Here is a 25196-nt window from a genome sequence, read left to right on the forward strand (position 1 = left end):
GGTGGGAAGAGCAGGTGTTATTTTCTTTTTTCCTCTGTGGGGCAGCCTTTACCTAGTTCTGTTGATGGGGTTTCCTGTTTCTGTTAAATGGTCAAGTAGGTCTCTGCCCTCAGTGCAAGGTATCTGGGATATTAACAGCACCCTCCCGCCCCCCCCCCAAAAGCTCCAGTAGCCAAAGTTGAGGAATCTGTGTGTCAGAAGAATATGGAGAAACTAGGTATCGTTTCAGACTGGGTCGAGAGTGCAAAGTGGTAGCGTCTTGCTGTATAGATTTTTGCTTTGCCTTTCGAACCCTGGGAATGCCTTCTTCCTCTGGCCGGGGTGGAGCAGGACCGGGTAAATGAGGTCTGAAAGGAGGGGTTACTGATGGCAGACCAACATGAGAAACCAAAGTGCACTCTTTTAGAGGAAAGATAACTTTCCCAAGGTTCGCCTCGCCGGAGCAAACACGTGGATCATGAGAAGTCTCGAGCCCACCCGCGCGCGTGTTGTTGTAGAGCTTGCCAGGCTTATGCGGCTGAGTCCCCGGTTAACTGCTTGCTCTGTTCGTTCTTTTTGGGCACGATGCCGCGGCTAGGCTGCAGGGAAAGTGCCTGGGGGCGGCGTGACGGCTGCTGGGAAGGGGGTTGGCCGCGGAGGGTCTGGTGGCTGCTTCTGTAGTCTCCAAGGTAACAAAATGCGGCTGGGTCCCGCAGAGAGATCCTCGGGTTCCGGACGGCGGCACGTGATCTGTCGGGACTCCTCTTCCCCGGAAGAGCTTTCCTTGCGGCATTTTTTCACGTGGTTCTTGGCCAGCTGTCCTTTGCAGTTGAAAAGCGGCGGTTTGTGGGTCATTAATAGTCGACGGCGTCTGCTCCTCTTGGGGAAGGCAATGAGAGCCTTTTACTTTCTTGCGTATCGGAACAGCGCTAGTGTTTCTTGCCGCCTACGGTTGTTTCTAGCGTTTGTATGGGTTAAGTGGCTTGAGTCCACTTAACAGAAACACAGGCTAAGGACTTGAGGAAATTCAGTGCCCTGGGTACCTTGGCATACTTCAAGTTTGACTACAGCCCGTTTCTGCCTTAAAAGTTCTTCAAATTCTGCTTATCCAACTGCTAGGGACCTGTCAGCTCGTTGGCCCTGAGTTGTAGTTAAGGGTCCATTCTTAGCAATAGAAAATACTCCTGGGGCCAGCAGTAACAGATGGTATCTGGGAAGAGAAGGGGGCAGTACTGTCTGAGGCAGGTGCAATTCTGTGCCTTAAAACCTAAAAGTGTTTCAGATAATATTTTGACATTTGCCCTATAAGGTTGTGACGATAAAATGCTCAGGATATTGTCTGTTCCGAAGTGAGTAGTTCTTAATAAATAGCAAGTGTCATTTATTAAATTAGTAAAAATAAGCAAATGATGGTTAACAGCGATTAAGAAAGTATTAATAGTTGGCTATTTTACTGTCTTTGTCACCATTTGCTGTCATTTTCTTATATTTATATCCGCATTCTGTTTTTAAAAAACTTAAAATTTCTTTACCCAGTGTTTATTAGTAAATGAAATGTGAGTGAACCTGTTCTCTTGAAATTTGAGTTTCACAAATATAATTTAACTTAATCATATTCTTGTGGTGAAGGATTATGTTAAGGAATATACTAACATCTTGGTGCCTGCCATACTACTGTATTTATTGTATGAAAGGGTTGTAGATGTTTGTAGCAATTTGGAAAACGTTGAGAATTTGAATATTTGTGTTTTTAAATCATGGTATTGACTTGGAATTTTGATTTTGTGTGACTAATTTTTGGGGTTGAGCACAGTACATAAATCATTGAATTAGGAAACTAGTAAAACTAGTGTATTTTGTGAGTTGTATGAGGGTCATTGCTTTAGTAGATAAACATTTCCCAAAGAGGTCACTGGTGAAAAGACATTAAAATAGGGAGTCTGAAATTGTAACAATTTATGGAACTTGTCAGATTACTTAGCTAAAAAATGTTTTCTATGATAGGTTTTGTGTGTGTATATATCTTCTGGTGTGAATTTTCCCCTCCACAACGTATTTTGTTAGCTTTTTATTATAGCTGTTTTATCTAGATAAAAAAAATTTGTTGTTGAAAAGCCGAATTGAACGTTTTTGAATGTTAAGGTGTATATATATGTACCAAAATTGTGGTTTTCATTAAAGCTTTTAGTTTACAAGAGTATTTTTAGGATGTTGCTAGAAGATTTATTTCTTCATGAGTAGTCTACCCCTTTCTTTTCTTTATTATTATTATTATTATTATTATTATTTTGAGACCGAGTCTCTATCTCGAAGGCTAGAGTGCAGTGGCGCTATTTCGGCTCATTGCAACATCTGCCTCCCGGGTTCAAGTGATTCTTGTGCCTCATCCTCCCAAGTGGCTGGGACTACAGGTGCACAACATGACGCCTGGCTAAGTTTTGTATTTTTTGTAGAGAGAGCATTTTGTCATGTTGGCCAAGCTGGTCTTGAACTCCTGACATCAAGTGATCCACCGGCCTCAGCCCCTCAAAGTGCTGGGATTACAAGCGTGAGCCACTGCGCCCGGCCTAGCCTACCCTTTTCTAAAGTACATTTAAGTTTTGCAGTTGGCTTAAGATTGTCTTAGACTTTCGAGTGGTCTTGGTATCTGAAACAGCTGAATATTCTTAATTGACTGCCTTTTGATTAGAAAATTAAAATGTTTTGCAATATTTATCTTAGAAAAGAAAAGAAAATTCATATGGTAGCTCCAAACCTAGGCATATGCTTATAGTGAAGTGGAATCTGTGCTTAGATTTGATGTAGAATAAGAATTTCATTCCATGTTCTTAAACCAGTAGCTGTTATGGCTCAAGATAGAGATGGTTTAAGTCTTTAATTCAATGCATTTTCATCAACTAACGGATTAATTTGATTAGTGGAGTTAAAAACCAGTCTTATACAAATCGTAAGTCAGAACGTTTTTTTTCTTGTCTTCAGGCACATTTTTACCTTTTTTTTTTTTTTTTTTTTTTTTTTGAGACGGAGTCTTGCTCTGTCGCCCAGGCTGGAGTGCAGTGGCCGGATCTCAGCTCACTGCAAGCTCTGCCTCTCGGGTTCACGCCATTCTCCTGCCTCAGTCTCCCGAGTAGCTGGGATTACAGGCGCCCGCCACCTCGCCCGGCTAGTTTTTTTGTATTTTGTAGTAGAGACGGGGTTTCACCGTGTTAGCCAGGATGGTTTCCATCTCCTGACCTCGTGATCCGCCCGTCTCGGCCTCCCAAAGTGCTGGGATTACAGGCTTGAGCCACTGCGCCCGGCCCATTTTTACATTTTTTTATTAGATGCCCGTGCACAAAGTTGAAATAGGTTAATGTGACTTCTCTGCACTAATTTTTTGCTTAGGCAGAAAGAAAAACTCAAAATGTGTGTATATAAAGTTAGTGTAAAATTTACTTCAAGTGCAGTCTAATATTCACTAAACTGGGTTTTTGTCAGTTGCATCTTAATAGATTAATCTTTAGAAGACAGTAATTTTTGGCTGGGCGCGGTGGCTCAAGCCTGTAATCCCAGCACTTTGGGAGGCCTAGATGGGCGGATCATGATGTCAGGAGATCGAGACCATCCTGGCTAACATGGTGAAACCCCGTCTCTACTAAAAAGTACAAAAAACTAGCTGGGCGAGGTGGCGGGCGCCTGTAGTCCCAGCTACTCGGGAGGCTGAGGCAGGAGAATGGCGTAAACCTGGGAGGCAGAGCTTGCAGTGAGCTGAGATCCGGCCACTGCACTCCAGCCTGGGCGACAGAGCGAGACTCCGTCTCAAAAATAAATAAATAAATAAAAATAAAAGATAGTAATTTTTAAAGAATTGGTTAAAACTTCTCTGTCTTGATTTTACCGGTAATGATCTGAAAATCAAAATTTCCCCATCTCTACTAAAAGTACAAAATATTAGCCTGGCGTGGTGGCGGGCGCCTGTAGTCCCAGCTACTCAGGAGGCTGAGGCAGGAGAATGGTGTGAACCCAGGAGGTGGAGCTTGCCGTGAGCCGAGATCGTACCACTGCACTCCAGCCTGGGTAACAGAGTGAGACTTCGTCTCAAAAAAAAAACAAAAAAACAACAACAACAACAAAAAAGAAAGGTAATGTTTAAGAAATTCGGCACCTTTTCATGTAATTTATAGGTTTGGGATAACAAAATTTTTTTTCATATACTTCTTTGCTGCCTTAGTCATGTTAAATACACCTAAGGATGTTGTGCTCACATGGAGCACATACACACAAAGGATGTTTTGCATACTTGACTCACAAAAATAGTTGGTGATTTGTAACAAAACTTTGAAGTTTATGAGTTAATAAATACAAGCTAGGAGTTTGCATTGAATTATACATTATTGTAAAGGGTTTTTTTTTTTTTTTTTTTTTTTGCCAGTTCTTTAAGCTTTAATATTTTACCTTATTTGTGACTTCTGAGTCTGTTTAGTTTTGTTTTGTCAATCTCTGATAGGTATTGCTTAAGTGTGTTAGGTTTAAAAAACCAATGAACTTCATAGGTAAAAGCTTGAGGCAACTTTTGAAAAGAATCACTGTAAATTTTATCTGTCTTTTAAAAATAAACTTCTCATCAGAGGAGAGATTTTTTGTTGTTGTTCCTCACCTTCCCTGATATTAGTACACTAAAGTGTTAGGAAGTGAATTTCTATTTTTATCTCTAGTCATAATAGGAAACAATAGTAAACCTTTTGAAGTCTTGATTTTAAAAATATCTATTATCTATAGTCTAACAGATATTTTAAGCGTTGGAGATGTATGACCAATCTTGTAAGAAGAGGTAAAATTCAGATTAGATGCTTTTACTGCTCATCATTAGCCCTGATGAAAGGTAAAATACTTTTTAATTATAATGAAGACTAATAATGGCTGAATTTGATTAAGATTACTGACCCACTTACTCAGGGGTGGGGAAGTGTCATCTTCCTTTTTGTATAAAAACTAGAAGCTGTAGCTTTTATTTAGTATATCAGTTCAGTTGATTTTAGCAGTCAGATTTCTTTTTTTTTTTTTTGGATACAGGGTCTCACTCTGTTATCTAGACTGAAGTGCAGTGGCCCCATCACAGCTCATTGCAGCCTCAGCCTCCCCACCCCCTGGCTCAAGTGATCCTCTCACCTCAGCCACTCAAGTAGCTGGGACTACAGGTACACACCATTGTAGAGATGGAGTCTCACTATGTTTTCCAGGTTGGTCTCAAACTCCTGGGCTCAAGTGATCCTCCTGCCTTAGCCTCCCAAAGTTGTGGGATTGTAGGCATGAGCCACCACGGCCGGCATCAGATTTCTTTATTATAACTTTTTATTGAGATACAGTTCACATAACATAATTCATCGTTTTAAAGTATACACCAAAAAGAAATCCCACACCCTTTAGTAGTTAGTCCCAGTTACCCCTTCGTTAGTCCCAGTTACCAAAGTAGATTAGAAACCACTAATCTACTTTGTGTTTCTCTAGATTTGCCTGTGTTGGACATCTCATATAAATGGAATCCTACAATATATATGACCTTTTTTTTTTATAACCTTTAATAATTTAATAATTATTTAATAATTTAATTTTAACTTTGTTTTTTTTTTTAAGAGATGGGGTCTCACTCTGTCTCCTAGGCTGGAGTGTAGTGGTATAGTTATGGCTCACTGCAACCTGAACTTTCAGGGCTGCTGAAGGTGTCCTCCTGTCTCAGCCTCCTAGCCACCATACCCGCTAATTTTTTTTCTTTTTTTTTTTTTTGGTAGAGACCGACTCTGGCTATTTTGACCAGGCAGGTCTTGGACTCTTGACCTCAAACGTTTCTCCCACCTCGGCCTCCTAAAGTGCTGGAATGACAGGCGTGAGCCACTGCACCTGCCCACCTGGCCTGTTTTTTAGTTTTTAAAGATTGTGTGTTCACAAGGCACAAAATTTAGAAAGTGTAAAAGGGTATCTTTTCCAAGTCATCAAGTTTTCCTTGGATATGACCAATACTACTGTTTTCTGTCTTTCCAGAGATAGTCTGTGTAAAGCAAATATGTACCTGTTCTTTTTCATTCTTTGGTTTATTTATTTTAAAGACCGAAATACTGTCTATTTCTTTGACTTTATTAAGGAAAAAAACTTTTACAAGGGTTGAAAAACTACCTATCAGGTACTATGTTCACTGCTTGGATGATGGGATCATTAGAAGCCCAAACCTTATATTATGCAGTACACTTATATAAACAAACCTGCACGTGTACTCCCTGTCTGAAGTTTAAGAAGTACAATAAAAAACTTTTAGGCCGGGCGCGGTGGCTCACGCCTGTAATCCCAGCACTTTGGGAGGCCAAGGCGGGTGGATCATGAGGTCAGGAGATTGAGACCATCCTGGCTAACATGGTGAAAACCCGTCTCTACTAAAAATACAAAAAAATTAGCCGGGCGTGGTGGCGGGTGCCTGTAGTCCCAGCTGCTGGGGAGGCTGAGGCAGGAGAATGGCGTGAACCCGAGAGGCGGAGCTTGTAGTGAGCTGAGATTGAGCCACTGTACTCCAGCCTGGGCAATAGAGCGAGACTCCATCTCAAAAACAAACAGACAAACAAAAAAACTTTTAAAAGACGTGTGGCATAATTTACAACTCTTCTGAACATTTTGCGCTTGATATATCTTGTAGATATTTTTTGCATGCATTCATTAAGCTTATACATTCTCTTTTATGACTGTTATCATTCTACTCTGTGGATGTGCCATCATTTGTTTTACCACTTTAAGGACTTCTCTCTTCCTGTCTAGTCTTTTGCTGTTATAAATGGGGATAATCTTGTATAGATATCATTTATCGTAGGTGTGTGTATTTAAAAGTCATATAGTGGGTTTTATCAGTGAATTAAAAAAACTTAAAGTCCTGGAAAAACTTCTTTGTTGTAGGATGATATATGGATTTGTACTTTCGATATTTTCAAGTTGCCCTTTCTCATAGAGATTCTGTTATTTTATACTCCCAGTAACTAGTTAGGGGAGAATGCTGGTTGACCTATACCCTTTCCAACACTACCAGGCTTTGATTTTTGCCAGTCTGATAAGTAAAAAAACAATCTCAAGGCCGGGCGCGGTGGCTCAAGCCTGTAATCCCAGCACTTTGGGAGGCCGAGACGGGCGGATCACGAGGTCGGGAAATCAAGACCATCCTGGCTAACACGGTGAAACCCCGTCTCTACTAAAAAAATTACAAAAAAAGTAGCCAGGCGAGGTGGCTGGCGCCTGTAGTCCCAGCTACTCGGGAGGCTGAGGCAGGAGAATGGCGTGAACCCGGGAGGCGGAGCTTGCAGTGAGCTGAGATCCGGCCACTGCACTCCAGCCTGGGCGACAGAGCAAGACTCCATCTCAAAAAAAAACAATCTCAAGATGATTTTAATTTCCTTTCCTCTTCACTATATACATATTCATAGCCATTTGCGTTTATTATCCTTTACTTATTTTTCTGTTAGGTATTTGGTCTTGTTGATTTGTAGGAAGCCTATAAAATTATTATTACTGTTAATGTATTTTTATTTTATTTTTTTGAGTCAGAGTCTTGCTCTGTCACCCAGGCTGAAGTGCAGTGGTGCCGTCTTGGCTCACTGTGACTCCACCTCCTGGGTTCAAGCGATTCTCTTGCCTTAGCCTCCTAAGTAGCTGGGATTATAGGCGCACACCACCATGTCCAGCTAATTTTTTTATGTTTAGTAGAGATGGGGTTTCACCATGTTGGCCAGGCTTGTCTTGAACTCCTGACCTCAAGTGATCTGACCTCCTTGGTCTCCCAGAGTGCTTGGATTACAGGCGTGAGCCACTGCTCCCGGCCACTATTATTTTTTAATAGAGACAGGCTTTCACTATGTTGGACAGGCTGGTCTGGGACTCCTGACTTCAAGCGATCCTCCTGCCTTGGCCTCCCAAAGTGCTGGGATTATAGGTGGCAGTCACCACGTCTAGTCTCCTTTTTATATTAGGGAAATGAGTTCTTTATAAGTTGCACATACCTTTTCCTAGTTAGTTGTTTGCTTTTTGATTTTGCTTAAATGATTTTGCCAGATTAAAAAATTTACAGAATATTACATTTTATTTTATTTTTATTTCTTTGAGACAGTCTTTCCCTGTCATCCACGCTGGAGTGCAGTGGCGTGATCTTGGCTCAGTGCACCTTCTGCCTCCTGGGTTCAAGTGATTCTCGTGCCTCAGCCTCCTGAGTAGCTGGGACTACAGGCATGCACCACCACACCCGGCTAATTTTTTAGTTTTTAATAGAGATGGGGTTTTGCCGTGTTGGCCAGGCTGGTCTCGAATTCCTGGCCTGAAATGATCCACCGGCCTTGGCCTCTCAAAGTGCTGGGATTGCAGGTGTGAGCCACTGCACCTGGCCTTATATAATATTAAATTTATCAACTTGTTTTTTTTTTTCCTGCTTTACTGGTTTTAGGTTTTGTGTCTCATAAAAAAACTTTTCTCAGGATTTAGGAATAAAAAAATTAAATATTAGGTTCATCTGGAATTTTTTTCAGTGTAAGGTCCATTGAGTTCCAGTGATTTGTCATGGCTTCTTTAAATGTGTGTAATAAGAAGTTAAGATAGCTTTTTACTTACTTATGGAACCATGTCTTCTGAACCATGTGAAGAACTAATTCTGTACAATTAGCTCTTTGGAATGAAAATGGAAATTTACTTATTTAATTTACTCATCACAGGGGAACTTGCTATATAAAGGAATCTTCTGGCAAATTAATTCATAAAGTGTTAGGATGCTTTAAAAATGCATAGCCTTCAAATTTAACTTTTTAATTTTGTATACTTTTATTTTTTTAAATAATGAATATATACTTTTGTTTCTTTGTGTGAGATTATAGTATTTATAGTGAATTGTTAGAGGATTAGGATATGAGCGACTTAATTAATTAGATTAAAATGAACTTTAAAAAATGATTAGATATTCCAGAATAAATATTCTTACTGTGATTGAAAGAAAAGCTTAGAAGCAAAGTCTTACAAGAATTTAGGAATATTTTGGGGATGACATCATTCTTGTATTTTTGTTCAAGAAATAAATACTCACTTGATTAAAGGGTGTTTTTTGTTTTTGGTTTTTTTGCTTGTTTCTTAGGATGGGAAGGCCATTGTGACTATGTGGTGATTACAGTTGTCTTACTACTGAGTTTCCTACTGAAATCATGGAGGAGAAACAGCAGATTATATTGGCTAATCAAGATGGTGGAACAGTGGCAGGAGCAGCACCTACCTTCTTTGTCATCTTAAAGCAGCCAGGAAATGGCAAAACTGATCAAGGAATTTTGGTTACTAATCAGGATGCCTGTGCTTTGGCTAGTAGTGTGTCATCACCAGTAAAATCTAAAGGGAAGATTTGCCTTCCAGCTGATTGTACTGTGGGTGGAATCACTGTTACCCTCGATAACAATAGTATGTGGAATGAGTTCTATCATCGAAGCACAGAAATGATTCTGACCAAGCAAGGAAGACGCATGTTTCCTTATTGTCGTTATTGGATAACAGGTTTAGATTCAAATTTGAAGTATATTCTTGTCATGGATATATCTCCTGTGGATAACCATCGTTATAAGTGGAATGGTCGTTGGTGGGAACCCAGTGGGAAGGCTGAACCTCATGTTTTGGGGAGGGTTTTTATTCATCCAGAATCTCCTTCCACAGGTCATTATTGGATGCATCAACCAGTATCTTTCTATAAACTCAAACTTACCAACAATACACTGGACCAAGAAGGGCATATCATCTTGCACTCTATGCATCGTTACCTGCCAAGGCTTCATTTGGTGCCTGCAGAAAAGGCTGTGGAGGTGATACAATTAAATGGCCCTGGTGTCCACACTTTTACCTTCCCACAGACTGAATTCTTTGCAGTCACAGCTTATCAGAACATTCAGATTACTCAGCTGAAAATAGATTACAATCCATTTGCCAAAGGCTTTCGGGATGATGGGCTGAATAGTAAGCCCCAAAGAGATGGAAAACAAAAGAACAGCTCTGACCAAGAAGGGAATAATATTTCCAGTTCTTCTGGTCATCGGGTCCGTCTTACAGAAGGTCAGGGGTCAGAGATACAACCAGGTGATTTGGATCCTTTGTCGAGGGGTCATGAAACATCAGGCAAGGGTTTGGAGAAGACTTCCCTTAATATAAAACGAGACTTTCTTGGTTTCATGGATACTGATTCAGCACTTAGTGAAGTTCCTCAATTGAAGCAAGAGATTTCTGAATGGTAAGTAGTAGTTTTTCTGTTCTTAGAAATAAAAGGAAGATTGAGATGGGCCAGGTGTTGGATTTAACATCTTGGTTCTGTGGAATGCTACACATGTTGATAAAGTAAGTCACTATAAAATGTACTACAACTGCTTTTACAGTCTGTGAAATGACAGATAATTTTTCTGTAATGAGAATCAGTTGGGTTCAGGATCTAGAATTGTAGGCAAATTGGATAACTTATCTGAATTATTCGTATGTATTTAGAATGTTCCTTGACATCCTTGGGGGATTGGTTCCAGGACCACCCGAGGATACCAACACCTTACTACATTTGAGACTCCGTCTCAAGAAAAAAAGAAAATCATACCAATTGTGACAACATAGATGTGCCTAGAGAATACTGTGCTAAGTGAAATAAGCAAAACAAAAAAGACAAATACTGCAAAATATTCATAAAGGTAGAAAGTAGAATGGTGGATGCCGGGGGTAGAGAAAGACTGAAAGATGTTGGTCAAAGGGTACAAGGCTTCAGTTATGCCAGGTAAATTTTAAAGAAACAGTAAACATGCTATTTTAACTAGTAATAATTTTCAGCTGCTTCTTTGGGCAATTTATGGATTAGGATATCCCTCAGGCAGTAAATTCACAAGTATTAGGTACAAATAATGACTGTAAATGCATTTTGTGCCTTGTGTAGATAAGTTTTGTTTCCATTATGATATGGGGTTTTCTTCCCTTCTTCAATTATAGTAGGCCCGCCACATCTTCTGGTTCTGCATCCACAGATAAAACTGGCCAACTAAGGTACTTGAGTATCCTCAGATTTTGGTATCTGGGGAGGGTCCTGGAACCAGTCCTCCTCAGATACAGAAAGTCGCCTGTAATCATGAGTTGTCTATACAATCAGTCTTCCATGGAGGCTGCAGCTGTGTGTTCAACCAACCACAAATCCAAAATATTTGAGATGGGCCGGGCGCGGTGGCTCAAGCCTGTAATCCCAGCACTTTGGGAGGCCGAGACGGGCGGATCACGAGGTCAGGAGATCGAGACCATCCTGGCTAACACAATGAAACCCCGTCTCCACTAAAAATACAAAAAAATTAGCCGGGCGTGGTGGCGGCGCCTGTAGTCCCAGCTACTCGGGAGGCTGAGGCAGGAGAATGGCGGGAACCTGGGAGGCGGAGCTTGCAGTGAGCCGAGATCGTGCCACTGCACTCCAGCCTGGGCGACAGAGCGAGACTCCGCCTCAAAAAAAAAAAAAAAAAAAAAATTTGAGATGGGATGGGGGGGGAGGATTTCACAAAGTTCCAAAAAGCAAAACTTGAATTTGACTATTGTGAATGATACTGTTGTTTCTTTTTGTTTGAACTTGCCTTATTTTTGTTTGTTTATTGTTTTTGAGATGGAATCTCGCTCTGTTGCTCAGGCTGGAGTGCAGTGGCGCCTTCTCGGCTCACTGTAACCTGGGGCTCCCAGGTTCAAGCGATTCTCCTGTCTCAACCTCCCGAGTAGCTGGGATTGCAGGTGTGTGCCACCATGCCTGGCTAAATTTTTTGAATTTTTTTTTTACTAGAGATGGAGTTTCACCATGTTGGCCAGGCTGGTCTCAAACTCCTGACCTCAGGTGATCCACCCGCCTTGGCCTCTCAAAGTGTTGGAATTACAGATGTGAGCCACTATGCCCGGCCTGAACTTGCCTTATTTTTATTTTTATTTATTTTTTTTTTGAGACGGAGTCTGGCTCTGTCGCTCAGGCTGGAGTGCAGTGGCATGATCTGGGCTCACTGCAAGCTCCGCCTCCCAGGTTCACGTCATTCTCCTGCCTTAACCTCCCGAGTAGCTGGGACTGCAGGCGCCTATCACCACGCCCGGCTAATTTTTTTGCATTTTTAGTAGAGATGGGGTTTCACCGTGTTAAGCCAGGATGGTCTTGATCTCCTGACCTCGTGATCTGCCCACCTTGGCCTCCCAGAGTGCTGGGATTACAGGTGTGAGCTACTGCGCCCAGCCATTATTTTGATTTTTAAACCCAAGTTCAGCAAAAGTAAAGAAATCCCTGCACACGAATTCCCTTTACTTTCCTTTTCTTGCTAAAATTGTAGGCCACTAACAGCTACTATTTTTTTAATTTGGAATCACCATGCTCATGAGTTCCCCTTGCCTTGTCTATGAGCTGGTTATTGCTTTGCTTTTTCTAAGGATTGTTGCAGCAGGAGTAAGTGCTACTCAAGCAATGCATACAGTTTTTTGTCAAAGGGGAAAGGTTCTTTCGGGTTATACTTTTTGCTGTGGTATTGTTTGTAATTGCAACTGGTGGATGCCGTCTTTAAACTTGATTCTTCAGCCACAGCTTAATCATCTTGATTAACATAATTAAAATGGATTTAAACAGTTGACCACAAATTATATTTTTACCCTTGTTATCCAGAAATAGTTGAGTGTACCGTTGGATGATGCAGAATTTATTAAAATTCCTTTGGAGGATAGGGCCTGGAGAAGTTCTTTAGGTTAAAGGGTCAGATGTATGTTGGTTTGTTTTTTGAGGCAGTGTATGGCTCTGTCACTTAGAATAGGGTGCAGTAGTGCAATCACGGCTCACTGTAGCCCTGACTTCCTGGACTTGGGTGATTCTCCTCCCTCAGCCTCCTGAGTAGCTGGAACTACAGGCATGCATCACTATGCCTGACTGATTTTTTTGTATTTTTAGTAGAGACAAGGTTTTGCCATGTTGCCCAGGCTGGCCTCAAACTTGTGAGCTGAAGTGATCTGCCAGCCTTGGCCTTTCACAGTGCTGGGATTACAGGCATGAGCTGCCATACCCGGCCAGGCTTATTTTTTTTGTTATAGAAAGCAGCTGTTGGGATTACATATGGTTGAGCTTTTGATTTTAATGAATCAGGAGAGTGGTTCAGATTTATTAACATGTAGTATCGCTGTCACTGAAGGGAGAAAAGCAACTCGAATCATGCTCCAAGAAATAACATTATCTTTATGTGTGAAAATGGTATTTAGCTCTGTGTAAACTTTTTCTCTAAATGCTTGATATGGGAGCAGAAATTATTTTTAGGCGAGAGTTGGGCAAATCTGGCCTATAGCTTATTTTAGTGTGTATACAAGAATATGTGACAGACCATAGATGCTTGTAAAGCCTAAAATATTTACTATCTGTTCCTTTACAGGAAATAATTGCCAACCTCTGATTTAAGGGTCTGAAAAATTATATACACATGCGTGTGCACGTGCACACACACACACACCCCCCACACTATTTTCCCATTTTCTATTCAGTTACTGATACATGATTGCTTTGTCATTCTGCTTTGTTTTAGCTAATGCTATTGGTAAATGCACTGATCTTTAGGCTTTATTTGCTACATTTGCTGTTGCTTGACCGTTTTCTCCTACTTGAAACTCTATTTTTTCTTCCTTGGCTTTTACCATACCATTCATGTGGTTCTCCTAACTCTTGATTTTTTCCCCTTCTTTCAGTTATTCTTACTGACTCCTTATAATATATTCAGATATTTATTAAATGAAGGTTATTTCCTAGTATTATGCTCCTGTAGTCCCCTTTCTTCCTTCCTTCCTTCCTTCTTTTCTTCCTTTCTTCCTTCCTTTTCTTTCTTTCTTTCCTTCCTTTCTCTCCCTCCCTCTCTCTGTCTCTGTCTCTCTCTCTCTCTCTTTCTTTCTTTTTTTTGGAAGGGGGACAGAGTCTTGCCCTGTTGCCCAAGCTGGAGTGCAGTGGTATGATCTTGACTCACTGCAACCTCCGCCTCCTGGGTTCAAGGGATTCTGGGTTCAAGTGCCTCAGCCTCTGGATTAGCTGGAATTGCAGGTGCATGCCACCATGCCTGGCTAATTTTTGTAGTTTTAGTAGAGACAGTTTCACCATGTTGACCAGGCTGGTCTCGAACTCCTGGCCTCAAGTGATCCTCCTACCTCAGCCTCCCAAAGTGCTGAGATTACAGGCATGAGCTACCATGCCCAGCTGTTGTAGTCTTTTTCTTTTTCTTTTCTTTTTTTTTTTTTTTTGAGATGGAGTTTTGCTCTTGTTTCCCAGGCTGGAGTGCAGTGGCACGATCTCAGTTCATTGCAACCTCTGCTTCCTGGCTTCAAGTGATTCTCCTGCCTCAGCCTCTGAAGTAGCTGGGATGACAGGCATGTGCCGCTACGCCTGGCTAATTTTTGTATTTTTAGTAGAGATGGGGGTTCACCATGTTGGCCAGGCTGGTCTTGAGCTCCTGACCTCAGGTGATCCACCCGCCTCCACCTCCCAAAGTGTTGGAATTATAGGCATGAGCCACCGTCCATGGCCATCTTGTAGTCTTATCTATGACTTTGACCTCTTCTCCCATCTAATATTGTTTATTATTTTGTTTTGAGATGGAGTCTTGCTCTGTTGCCCAGGCTGGAGTGCAGTGGTGCAGTCTCGACTCACTGCAACCTCTGCCTCCTGGGTTCAAGCAATTCTTTGCCTCAGTCTCCCGACTACCTGGGATTACAGGCATGTGCCACCACACCCGGCTAATTTTTGTATTTTTAGTAGAGGTGGGGTTTTGCCATGTTGGACAGGCTGACCTCAGGTGACCCACTCAACTCAGCCTCCCAAGTGCTGGATTACAGGGGTGAACCACTACATCCCACCAATTATTATTTTTTATTTTTAGTTTTTGAGACAGAGTCTGGCTGTCTTGCCTCAGCTGCAATGCAGTGGCGCGATCTCGGCTCACTTCAACTTCTGCCTCCCAGGTTCAAGCAATTTTCCTGCCTCAGCCTCTGGGGTAGCTGGGATTACAGGTGCCTGCCACCATGCCCAGTGGAGTCTCGCTCCGTCACCTGGGCTGAAATGTAGTGGCATGATCTGGGCTCACTGCAATCTCTGCCTCCTGGGTTCAAGTGATTCTCCTGCCTCAGCCTCCTGAGTAGTTGGAACTACAGGCGTGCGCCACCACGCCCAACTGTTTTTTTGTATTTTTAGTGGAGATGGGCTTTCACCATGTTGGACAGGATGGTCTCGATCTCTTGACCTCTTGATCTGCCTGCCTCAGCCTCCCAGAGTGCTGGGATTACAGGTGTGAGCCACGGTGCCCTGCCAATAGTGATTATTTTTAAAGCTACTGATATCTCTAGCTTATTTGTCTCTCTTCTTAGTTCCAGACCTCTAGATCAAAATGTTCATTATTATAGATAATTCCAACTGAATTTTTCTTTTTGCTTTTAAATCCGGCCCTTTTTTTTTGCGTTAGCTATCGTAGTCATTCAAATCAGAAAACTCTGCATTATTTTTGCCTGATTACGTAAACCTGTTAAGTTATTCTCCTATTGATGTGTATTTGGATTGTTTCTAGTTTTTGACTATTATGAATAAAACTAATATTAACTTTCTTATACGTGTCTTTGGTGGACATGCGCTAGTGTCTTTTTGTTATATGTCTAGGAGGAGAATTGCTGGGTCATACAGTAGGCATACTTTTAGTAGACACTGCCAGAATTTTCCAAAAGGATGATACCAATTTACACTTCCACCAAAAATGTATTATGAGAGTTCCTGTTACTTCTACATCTTTGCCAGCACATGTGGTATTGTCTGTTTGTTTTTAGCTATTCTGATTTCACTATCTCTAGAGGCTACTGCTGCTTTTTTTTTTTTTTCCTGTCTTTTTTTTTTGAGTCAAGATCTTGCTCTGTTTGTTTCTCAGGCTGGATTGCAGTGGCCGGTTCATGGCTTGCTGTAGCCTTGACCTCCTGGGCCCTAGCGATCCTCCTGCCTCGGCCTCCCTAGTAGCTGGGACTACAGGCGTGCACCACCAGGCCTCTTTTACATGACCTTCAAACATTTGGGGGAAAATTATACTCCTTTATGATTTTTGTTATCTTTTATTTGTAACTGAATACCTTTTAGTTTCAGGTACTTTTCTAAGTACCAAATGAAACAAATTCCTGCATTATGGATCTTAGGTTTTACATAATTCCAACCTAAGCACAGCTTTTCCATGTGTGACATAGTTTTCCGATGTTTTTCCGTTTGATTAGTTGATTGCACACTACCATGGGTGCACCTCAAGTTTCTGGCACATATATTTTTCTCCCAAGAAAGCTCATCAGAATGCAAGTGAGTGAGAATGACATTGTTATAGAGAGAATCACTCTGGTTTGATTTTTTTGAGACAAAGTCTTACACTGTTGTGCCAGCTGGAATGCAGTGGTACAATCTCAGCTCATTGCAACCTCCACCTCCTGGGTTCGAGTGATTCTCCTGCCTCAGCCTCCCGAGTAGCTGGATTTCAGGCACACGCCACCACGCCTGGGTAATTTTATATAGGGGTTTCACTATGTTGGCCAGGCTGGTCTCATGATCCGCCTGCCCTGGCCTCCACAAGTGCCGGGATTACAGGCGTGAGCCACTGCGCCTGGCCTGGTTTGGTATATTTAAAACAATAATTAATTCACAAATGTCAATACTAGACAAATATGAACAGTTTTACAAAAATGCTGTTCCCACAGTCTAGAATCCTGCTTTTTTCCCCAACATTATACATTCTATGACAGGCATTTTTAAGGGGCTGCATTAGTATCCATAAGATGTATTTAATCAGTTCTCTGTTGATGGCTCTTGAAATTGTTTGTTTTTTTAGCCACTACAAATAATGCTTCAGTAAAATTTCTTACACACAGTTTTTATACACTTTTGCAAATATAGCGATTAATTCTTCGGAATGGAATTGTCTAGATCAATATTTTAAATATTAATTAATTGTTAAATTATATTCTAAAAGGTTATAACCATTTATATCCCTACCCATAGTACATGAACCTGCTGATTTTTGTATCATCTTTGCTGCTGTTATTGTAGTCCAAAATACCATCCCTGCTGCATAACATCTGCCTGGTTTCCCAGCTGCTTTTCCCCCCACAATCCCATGCTCTGTTTGGTAGACAGAAGGATCTTTGAAAAATATGACTTACAGGGGATTATGTCCCCTCTTAAAATTCTTCAGTAGCTTTCCATTGCACTTGAAGGCCTCTTGCCCGATCTCTTTGGCCTTATCCCATTTATCTGTTGATGGACGCTTGGATAGCTTCTACCTTTTTGCTACTGTGAATAATGGAATTACGAATTCTTTTTTTTTTTTTTTTTTTGGGAGATTGAGTCTCATTCTGTCGCCCCCAGGCAGGATTGCAGAGGTGTGATCTTGGCTCACAGCAACCTCTTGCCTCCCGCATCCAGGTGATCCTCCTGTGTCCAAGTGATCCTCCCACCCCAGCCTCCAGAATAGCTGGGATTATAGGCATGTGCTGCCACACCCAGCTAATTTTTATATTTTTATTAGAGGCGGGGTTTCGCCATGTTGGCCAGGCTGGTTTTGAACTCCTGACCTTAGGCGATCCACCCACCTCAGCCTCTCAAGTGCTGGATTACATGGGTGAGCCACTGCACCTGGCCAGTGAATTCTTTTGGGTGTATACCCAGAAGTAGAATTGCTGGATCATATGGTAATTCTATTTTTTTTTTTTTTTTTTTGAGACGGAGTCTCGCTCTGTCACCCAGGCTAGAGTGCAGTGGCCGGATCTCCAACTAGTCTCCAACTCCCTACCTCAGGTGATCTGCCTGCCTCGGCCTCCCAAAGTATTGGGATTATAGGCGTGAGCGACTGGGCCCCTCTTCTACCTACATTCTTTAATAAAATCTTTTGGTTCATTCATACGCACACACACATTCATACATATGTGTGCATACACATATTCTTCTTTTGAAAGTAAATTTTTGTGTGTACCTCCTCTGCGTACTTCGGGAGCTCTTTATTCTCCTTTGCCAATCTGTTCTGGTTGTTCTCTAGCCCCCTACCAAGCTGCCATCTTGGGATTTTCCTTTGCTGTTGTCCTGCTAACTTTACATTTGCTATTTTCATATAGGTTCTTTTTATTTGTCTGTTTGTTTGTATGTATATATATTTATTTATTTGAGATGGAGTCTCGCTCTGTCGCCCAGGCTGGAGTGCAGTGGCGTGATCTCGGCTCACTGCAACCTCTGCTGCCTGGGTTCAAGGGATTCTACTGCCTCAGCCTCCCAAGTAGTTGCGACTATAGGCTCATGCCTCCATGCCGTGCTAATTTTTGTGTTTTTAGTAGAGACGGGGTTTCACCATTTTGGCCAGGCTGGTCTTGAGCTCCTGACCTCAAGTGAGCCTCCTGCCTCAGCCTCCCAAAGTGCTGGGATTACAAGTGTGAGCCACTGCACCTGGCCCTGTAGGTTCTTTTGTGTACCATATCTTAGGCTGTCTTTACTGGTTTGTGTTGTTTTTGTTGATTTGTGAAGTTCATTTTTCAGTAGTTTCTTTAGAAAGTATCTGTGGAACATAGAATTTTAAGATGTTTAAGTAAAATTACTTATGATGAAAATAGTTCCCAGCTTCACCTCTCTTCACCCCTCAGTTTCTTCTTATATGTTGGTAATAGGCTTTATTCTGCTTTTCACATTTTATAAAATTGTTTCTGTAACGAGTTCTTTGAAAATGTGTTGTTGCCTCCCAGTTTCCTGTTGAGAAGTTTGATGCCATGATTTGCTCTGGCTATTTGAATGTAACCTTTCCCCCTTCTGCTTTCAGAACCTTTTGTTGATTCCTCATATTATGAAATTTCACAGTTATAAATGTTGATACGGTAGTTCTCATCATTGTACTGTGCTTTATTTTTTTAAATTGAGACAGGGTTTTGCTTTGTCACCCAGGCTGGAGTGCTGCGACACAATCCATGGCTCACTGCAACCTCGGTCTCCTGATTTCCTCAAGTGATCCTCTCACCTCAGCCTCCTGAGTAGTTGGGACTGATTACAAGTGCGCACCACCACACCTGGCTAATTTTTTATTTTTATTTTTATTTTTTGTAGAAACAAGATCTCACTGTGTTTCCCAGTTTGGTCTCGGCCTCCTGGGCTCAAGCAATCCTCCTGCCTTGGCCTGCCAAGAGCTCTTTTATTTTCTTCTGTACTCTACATTTCTCTTAATTAAAGCACTAGGTTTTTTTGTTTTTGTTTTGGAGATAAGTGTCTCACTTTGTCACCCAGGCTGGAGTGCAGTGGCACCATCTTGGCTCACTGCAGCTTTGACCTCCTGGGGTCAAGTGATCATCTCACGTCAGACCCATAGGTAGGTAGTTGGGACTACAGACGTGAACACTTGACTAATTATTTTTTGTATTTTTTGTGGAGACGGGGTTTCGCCATGTTGCCCAGGCTGGTCTCGAACTCCTGAGCTCAAGCAGTCCGCCCTTCTTGCCCTCCCAAACTGCTGGGATTACAGGCATGACCCACCGTGCACAGCCTAAACACCAGTTTTATTTTTTTTTCCCCTTTCCTTTTTTTAAAAAAATTTATTTTTATTTTATTTTAAGTTCCTGGGTACATGTGCAGAATGTGCAGGTTAGTTACACAGGGCATGCTAAGCACCAGTTTTATGGAAGGTGCTATAATATTGGTGGTTCTTATGTGCACCCTTACTGCCTATATGTATGTTTAATCATAGCATCTGTTAAATTACATCATATTGTCTACTTGTCTGTCTCCCGCACTGGCTTGTAAATTTCTTGAATGTAGAGACAGTGCTTTATTTACTTTGTTAATCTCTGTGCCTAACAGAATGTCTGGCATTACTGGGCATTCAGCAAATGTTAAGTGAATGAGTTTATCAGGAGTATTTAAAACTTTCTTAATGTGTCTTAGAGTGGCTGGTATTGTCACACATTAATATGTAGTGTTATTTGTTGCATGGATTACATAATGCCAACAAAAAAATCCTTTTAATTGATGTTTGTAATTCATTGATTTTTGCCTAGGTATTCTTTTGCCTAATTTATTTGGATAGAAGAGACTTCTTAGAAGAATGAAACTTAACTGTTTGTAAAATTCTCTCCCCAAGGCAAGGTTTCGTGTATTATGTATAAAGTTTTTGTTGGAAAATAGAAGAAATCCTTTCTTAGAGTGTTTATAACTTAGCAAGTTCAATTTCTCAGGAAGATGTGAAAGCAGTTATTGCAGTAGCAGCCAAGATCTAGCCTCAGGGGGTTTCCCAGCTACTGCAAACAAACTGCGTGTTGTGTGCTAAATGAAAAGAAGATAAAAATTTTTTTTTCTACATTATGAGAGTTATGTCTTGAAACGCGAAGATACCGAGAGAACAGCAGCAAGTTATTTAAGCGTTAATCTTAAATTACTTGATATAGAATGTCATTTATATGTGATATACATAAGAACTGAGATAATTGGGAAACGGAAAAGAGTGGGCTTGATTCTGGAAATCGATTGACTTGTGGCTTTTCTGTAGTTTTTGCTTGCTTAACCTTTAAAAAACAGATAAAGGGAAACTGGATTTTGGTAATGGCTAATAACATACATTTATTAAAAATTATTGAGTTAACACTTAAAATGCGGGTGGGTTTTATATTATGTAACTTATACAGTAAAGTTGTAAAAAAATTGATAAAGAGCTGTTTTCATCAGTTAAGTGAAATACATGAAAGGGGGAAGTTTTGGTTTTCACATTTAAGTCTGTGATCTATCTTGAATTATTAATAATTTTTGTACATGCTGTGAAGGGTCAGCGTTCATATTTTTCCATGCAGATGGCTAGGTGCTCTAGCATCACTTATTGAAAATATTTTCTCCATTAAATTGCATTGTTGCTTAGGAAAATCAGGTGACTATATGTGTACAGGTAGGTTTATTTTATACTAAATTCTGTTCCAGTGTTTTATTTGTCCATGTTTTCTATTATTTTGGGCAATACCATGCTGTCTTACTGATAGTAGGTTTATAGTAAGTCTTAGAATCTGGTAATGTAAGCCTTTGAACTTCCCATTATTTTGGTAGAATTATTCTAGGTTCTTTGTATTTCCACATAAATTTTGAGTCAGCTTGTCGGTTTCTGTGAAAAAAACCACTGGAATTGCCTTGAATAATAGATCCATTTGAAAAGACTTGATATCTTGACATCATTGAATCTTCTGATAAACATGGTGTATATCTCTGTTTATTTACATCTTATTTAGTTTATCTCAACCATAATCCATTATTTTCAGTCTTTAATTAAACTTATTCCTAGGTGCTTTAAAAACTGATCCCTTTTTTTTTTTTTTGAGACGGAGTCTCGTGCTGTTGCCCAGGCTGGAGTGCAGTGGCGCGATCTCGGCTCACTGCAAGCTCCGCCTCCTGGGTTCATGCCATTCTCCTGCCTCAGCCTCCTGAGTAGCTGGGACTACAGGCGCCCGCCACCGCACCCGGCTAATTTTTTGTATTTTTAGTAGAGACGGGGTTTCACTGTGGTCTCGATCTCCTGACCTTGTGATCTGCCCACCTCGGCCTCCCAAAGTGCTGGGATTACAGGCTTGAGCCACCGCGCCCGGCCTAAAAACTGATCCTTGTAATTGGCATTTAAAATAATTTCCAATTTTCGCTGGGCACGGTGGCTCACGCCTGTATTCCTAGCACTTTGGGAGGCCGAGGAGGGTGGATCATGAGGTCAGGAGTTCGACACCATCCTGGCTAACACGGTGAAACCCCGTCTCGATTAAAGTTACAAAGAGAAATTAGCCGGGCGTTGTGGTGGGCGCCTGTAGTCCCAGCTACTCAGGAGGCTGAGGCAGGAGAATGGCATGAACCTGGGAGATGGAGCTTGCAGTGAACCGAGATTGTGCCACTGCATTCCAGCCTGGGTGACAGAGCAAGACTCTTGTCTTAAAAAAAAAAAAAAATTCAGTTTTGATAGTATATAGAAATTCAGCTGATTTTTACTACTTTATAGATTCCTTTAGAAATTTTCTACATATGCATTGTTACCTGTGAACAAAATTAGTTTTATATCTTCTTTCCAATCTTTATGACTGTTCTCTCTCTTGCTTTATTGTATTGCTTGGACTCCCAGTACTGTGTTGAAAATAAATTTTGAGGCAAGGTGCAGTGGCTTACGCTTTTAATTCCAGCGCTTTGGTAGGCCAAGGCAGGAGGATCACTTGAGCTCAGGAGCTTGAGAGCAGCCCTGGCCACATAGTGACACCCACCCAGCCCACCCCCATCTCTATAAACTTAAAAAATTAGCTGGGCATGGTGGCACACACCTCTAGGCCCAGCTGCTTGAGAGTCTGAGATGGGAGGATAGCTTGAGTTGAGCCTGGGAGGTTGAGGTTGCAGTGAGCCATGGTTGTACCACTGCATGGGCAACACAGTGAGATGCTGTCTTAAAATAAAAAAAAATTTGAGTGGTCATTCATGTCTCCTGATCTTAGAGAAACTCACTCTGTGTTTTTATTGCATATTGGGTATAGTTTTTGTGTAGTGCTCTTTATCACATTGAAATACTTTCCTACTATTACTCATTTTCCTGAGTATTGTTAAGAATGAGTATTGAATTTCATCAAATGATTTTTCTAAATCCATTGAAATATCATACGTTTTTCCCCTTTTATTTGGTTAATATGGTGAATTAACATTGATTTAGAGGGGAGGAATGATGATGTTATACCACTCTTACATTCTTGGGCTAAACATTACCTGGCCATGATGATATCATCCTTTTTAATGTTACTGGTTTCAATTTGCTAATATTTTATTGAGGATTTTTGTACCAAATTCATGTGGGATATTTGTTTATAGTTTTATTTCTGATGTGTTAGCAGTAGGGTCATGGTTACCTCATAAAACATGTTGCAAAGTGTTCTGTTCTCTGTATGTGCTGAGTTTGTGCAAGATTGTTTTTTTTTTTCATTATGTATTTGATAGAATTTATCAGTGAAGCCACAGAGTTTTCTTGTTGGCAGGTTTCAAATCATGACTTCAAGTTCTTTGTTTTCTTCTATTTCGTTGATTTTTCTCTCATCATTAATTCCTTTACTTGTTTTTGCTTTAATTTTCCTTAGATTAGGGTTTGGTGGACTAAGACCCATGGATCATATGTGCCTACCACTGGTTTTTACTTGGCTTGTAAGCTAAGAATGATTTTTACACTTTTCAGTAGTTGGGGGAAAAAAACAAAAGAACAGTTGTTTGTGATTGAAAATTACAGTTCAAATTTCAGTGTCCTATTTTTTGGAAGACAGTCATGCTCATTTGTTTATGTATTGTCTGTAGCGTTTTTTGTGCTAAGATGGCAGAGTTGAGTAGTTGGAGCAGAGACTGTATGGACTGCAAAGCCTAAAATTTTTACTGTTTAGCCCTTTACAGAAAAAATTTATCAACTCCTGTCTTAGATAATTTATTTAAGACTTTTTCATTTGTATATATTTTAAACTATACATTTGACTCTTGAGCACTACTTTAGGCACATTCTACACATTTGAAATTCCTTTCAAATGTTGAGTTGATGTTTGTTATTGATTTGTAGTTTGATTCCATTGTTGTCAAAGAATATATGGCTTACAATCTTTGGATATTTATCAAAGGTTTGCTTTATTGTCTAGCATGTGATCTGTTTCTAATTGATACTTAATGTATACTTGAAAAGGATGTGTGTATTGTACAGTTGTTGGATATAATGATCTATAAAGGCTTATCAAGTAAGTTTGATTGATAGTATTATTCAGTTCTTCTGCTTCCTGGTTTTTTTAATGTCAGTTACTGAGAAAGATGGGTTAAAATCTCCTACTATAGTTGTGGATTTGTCTGTTTCTCTTTTTGGTACTATAGATTTTTGCTTCAAATATTTTGAAGCTATATGATTTAGGTACATACACTTCTGGGTTGTTAATGTTTTCTTGGTGAATTGAGCTCATAAAGTTTTAATTATGTGCCTCTTTGTCTCTGATAAAACTCCTTATTTATTTTATTTTTATTTTGTTTTGAGATGGAGTCTCGCTCTGTTGCTGAGGCTGGAGTGCAATGGCGCGATCTCGGCTCACTGCAACATCGGCCTCCTGGGTTCAAGTGATTCTCCTGCCTCAGCTTCCCAAGTAGCTGGGATTACAGGCAGGCACTACCATGCCCAGCTAATTTTTTGTATTTTAGTAGAGATGGGGTTTCACCGTGTTGCCCAGGTCGAACTGACCTCAAGTGATCCACCCGCCTTGTCCTACCAGAGTACTGAGATTACAGACATGAGCTACTGCGCCTGGCCTGAAACTCCTTATTTTAAAGTCTACTTTGATGTTATTGAGCCATATTGGTTTCCTTCTGATAAATTTTTGCATAGTTTATCTTTTTCCCTCCTTGTATTTTAATTCTTCTTCCTTGAATTTATGTTGCAACTCTTTTAAATAGCTTATAGTTGGACTTGTTTCTTATCCCCTGTTACAATTGGACTGTTTTGTTCATTTACATTTAATGCCATTACTTATGTAGCTGAGTTTTAACCATGTCATCTTACTATTTCCTGCTTCTCTTATCTGTTTATCTTTCCCTGTTTTTGTGTGAATTGAGCTTTTCAAATTTCATTTATATAAACATTACCTCTTTGTAATTTTTTTAGTGGTTGCATTTGTCTACTCAGGCTGCAGTAACAAAATATCATAGATTGGCTGGCTTAAGCAACAGAAGTTTTTTTTTTTTTCCCACAGTTCTGGAGGCTAGAAAGTCCAAGATCAAAGTTCTGGCAGGGTTTGGTTTCTCATGTCTCATCTTGGCTTACATATATAGCTGCTTTCTTGCTATGTCCACATATAGGAGGAGCGGGGGGTGTCTCTTTTCCTCTTCGTATCAGCCCACCATCCTGTTGGATTAGGGTCCCATCCTTAAAACATCTTTTAACCCTAATTTTCTCGTAAAGCCCTGTTTGGGCTTCCACATACAAATTTGGTGGGGGACACAATTCAGTATATAGCAGTGGTTATATGAATTACAATGTGCATCCTTAATTTATTGAATATAATTTGAATACGAACTGCTAATGCAGTTACAGTTGATGTCCTTCTATGTGATATAAGCCTGTAAACCTTGTTACTTTATTTGCTTTAAACAGTCAGTGGTCGGTGTGTGTCCTCTCCCTCTCTCTGGCTCG

The 25196-nt window shown here is 40.6% G+C and overlaps 1 protein-coding gene across 44 annotated transcripts in view; it reads left to right on the top strand.

Annotated features, from left to right (window-relative positions):
- MGA (MAX dimerization protein MGA) overlaps positions 1 to 25196 on the top strand; it is a 168927-nt gene that overhangs the window by 66401 nt on the left and 77330 nt on the right. For 36 of the 44 annotated variants that reach the window (XR_012414813.1, XR_012414812.1, XR_012414811.1 and 33 more), the window contains exon 2: positions 9104 to 10234. The exons of the other annotated variants lie outside the window; for them this stretch is intronic. Coding sequence is in view for 20 of the 36 variants with exons in the window: in XM_065547792.2 (XP_065403864.1) it covers positions 9171 to 10234 (1064 nt within the window). In the remaining 16 variants the exon portion in view is untranslated. The remainder of the gene's footprint in view (positions 1 to 9103; positions 10235 to 25196) is intronic. 44 annotated transcript variants of the gene reach the window in all.

Source organism: Macaca fascicularis, chromosome 7, assembly GCF_037993035.2.
Source record: "Macaca fascicularis isolate 582-1 chromosome 7, T2T-MFA8v1.1".
Taxonomy (NCBI): Eukaryota; Metazoa; Chordata; class Mammalia; order Primates; family Cercopithecidae; genus Macaca; species Macaca fascicularis.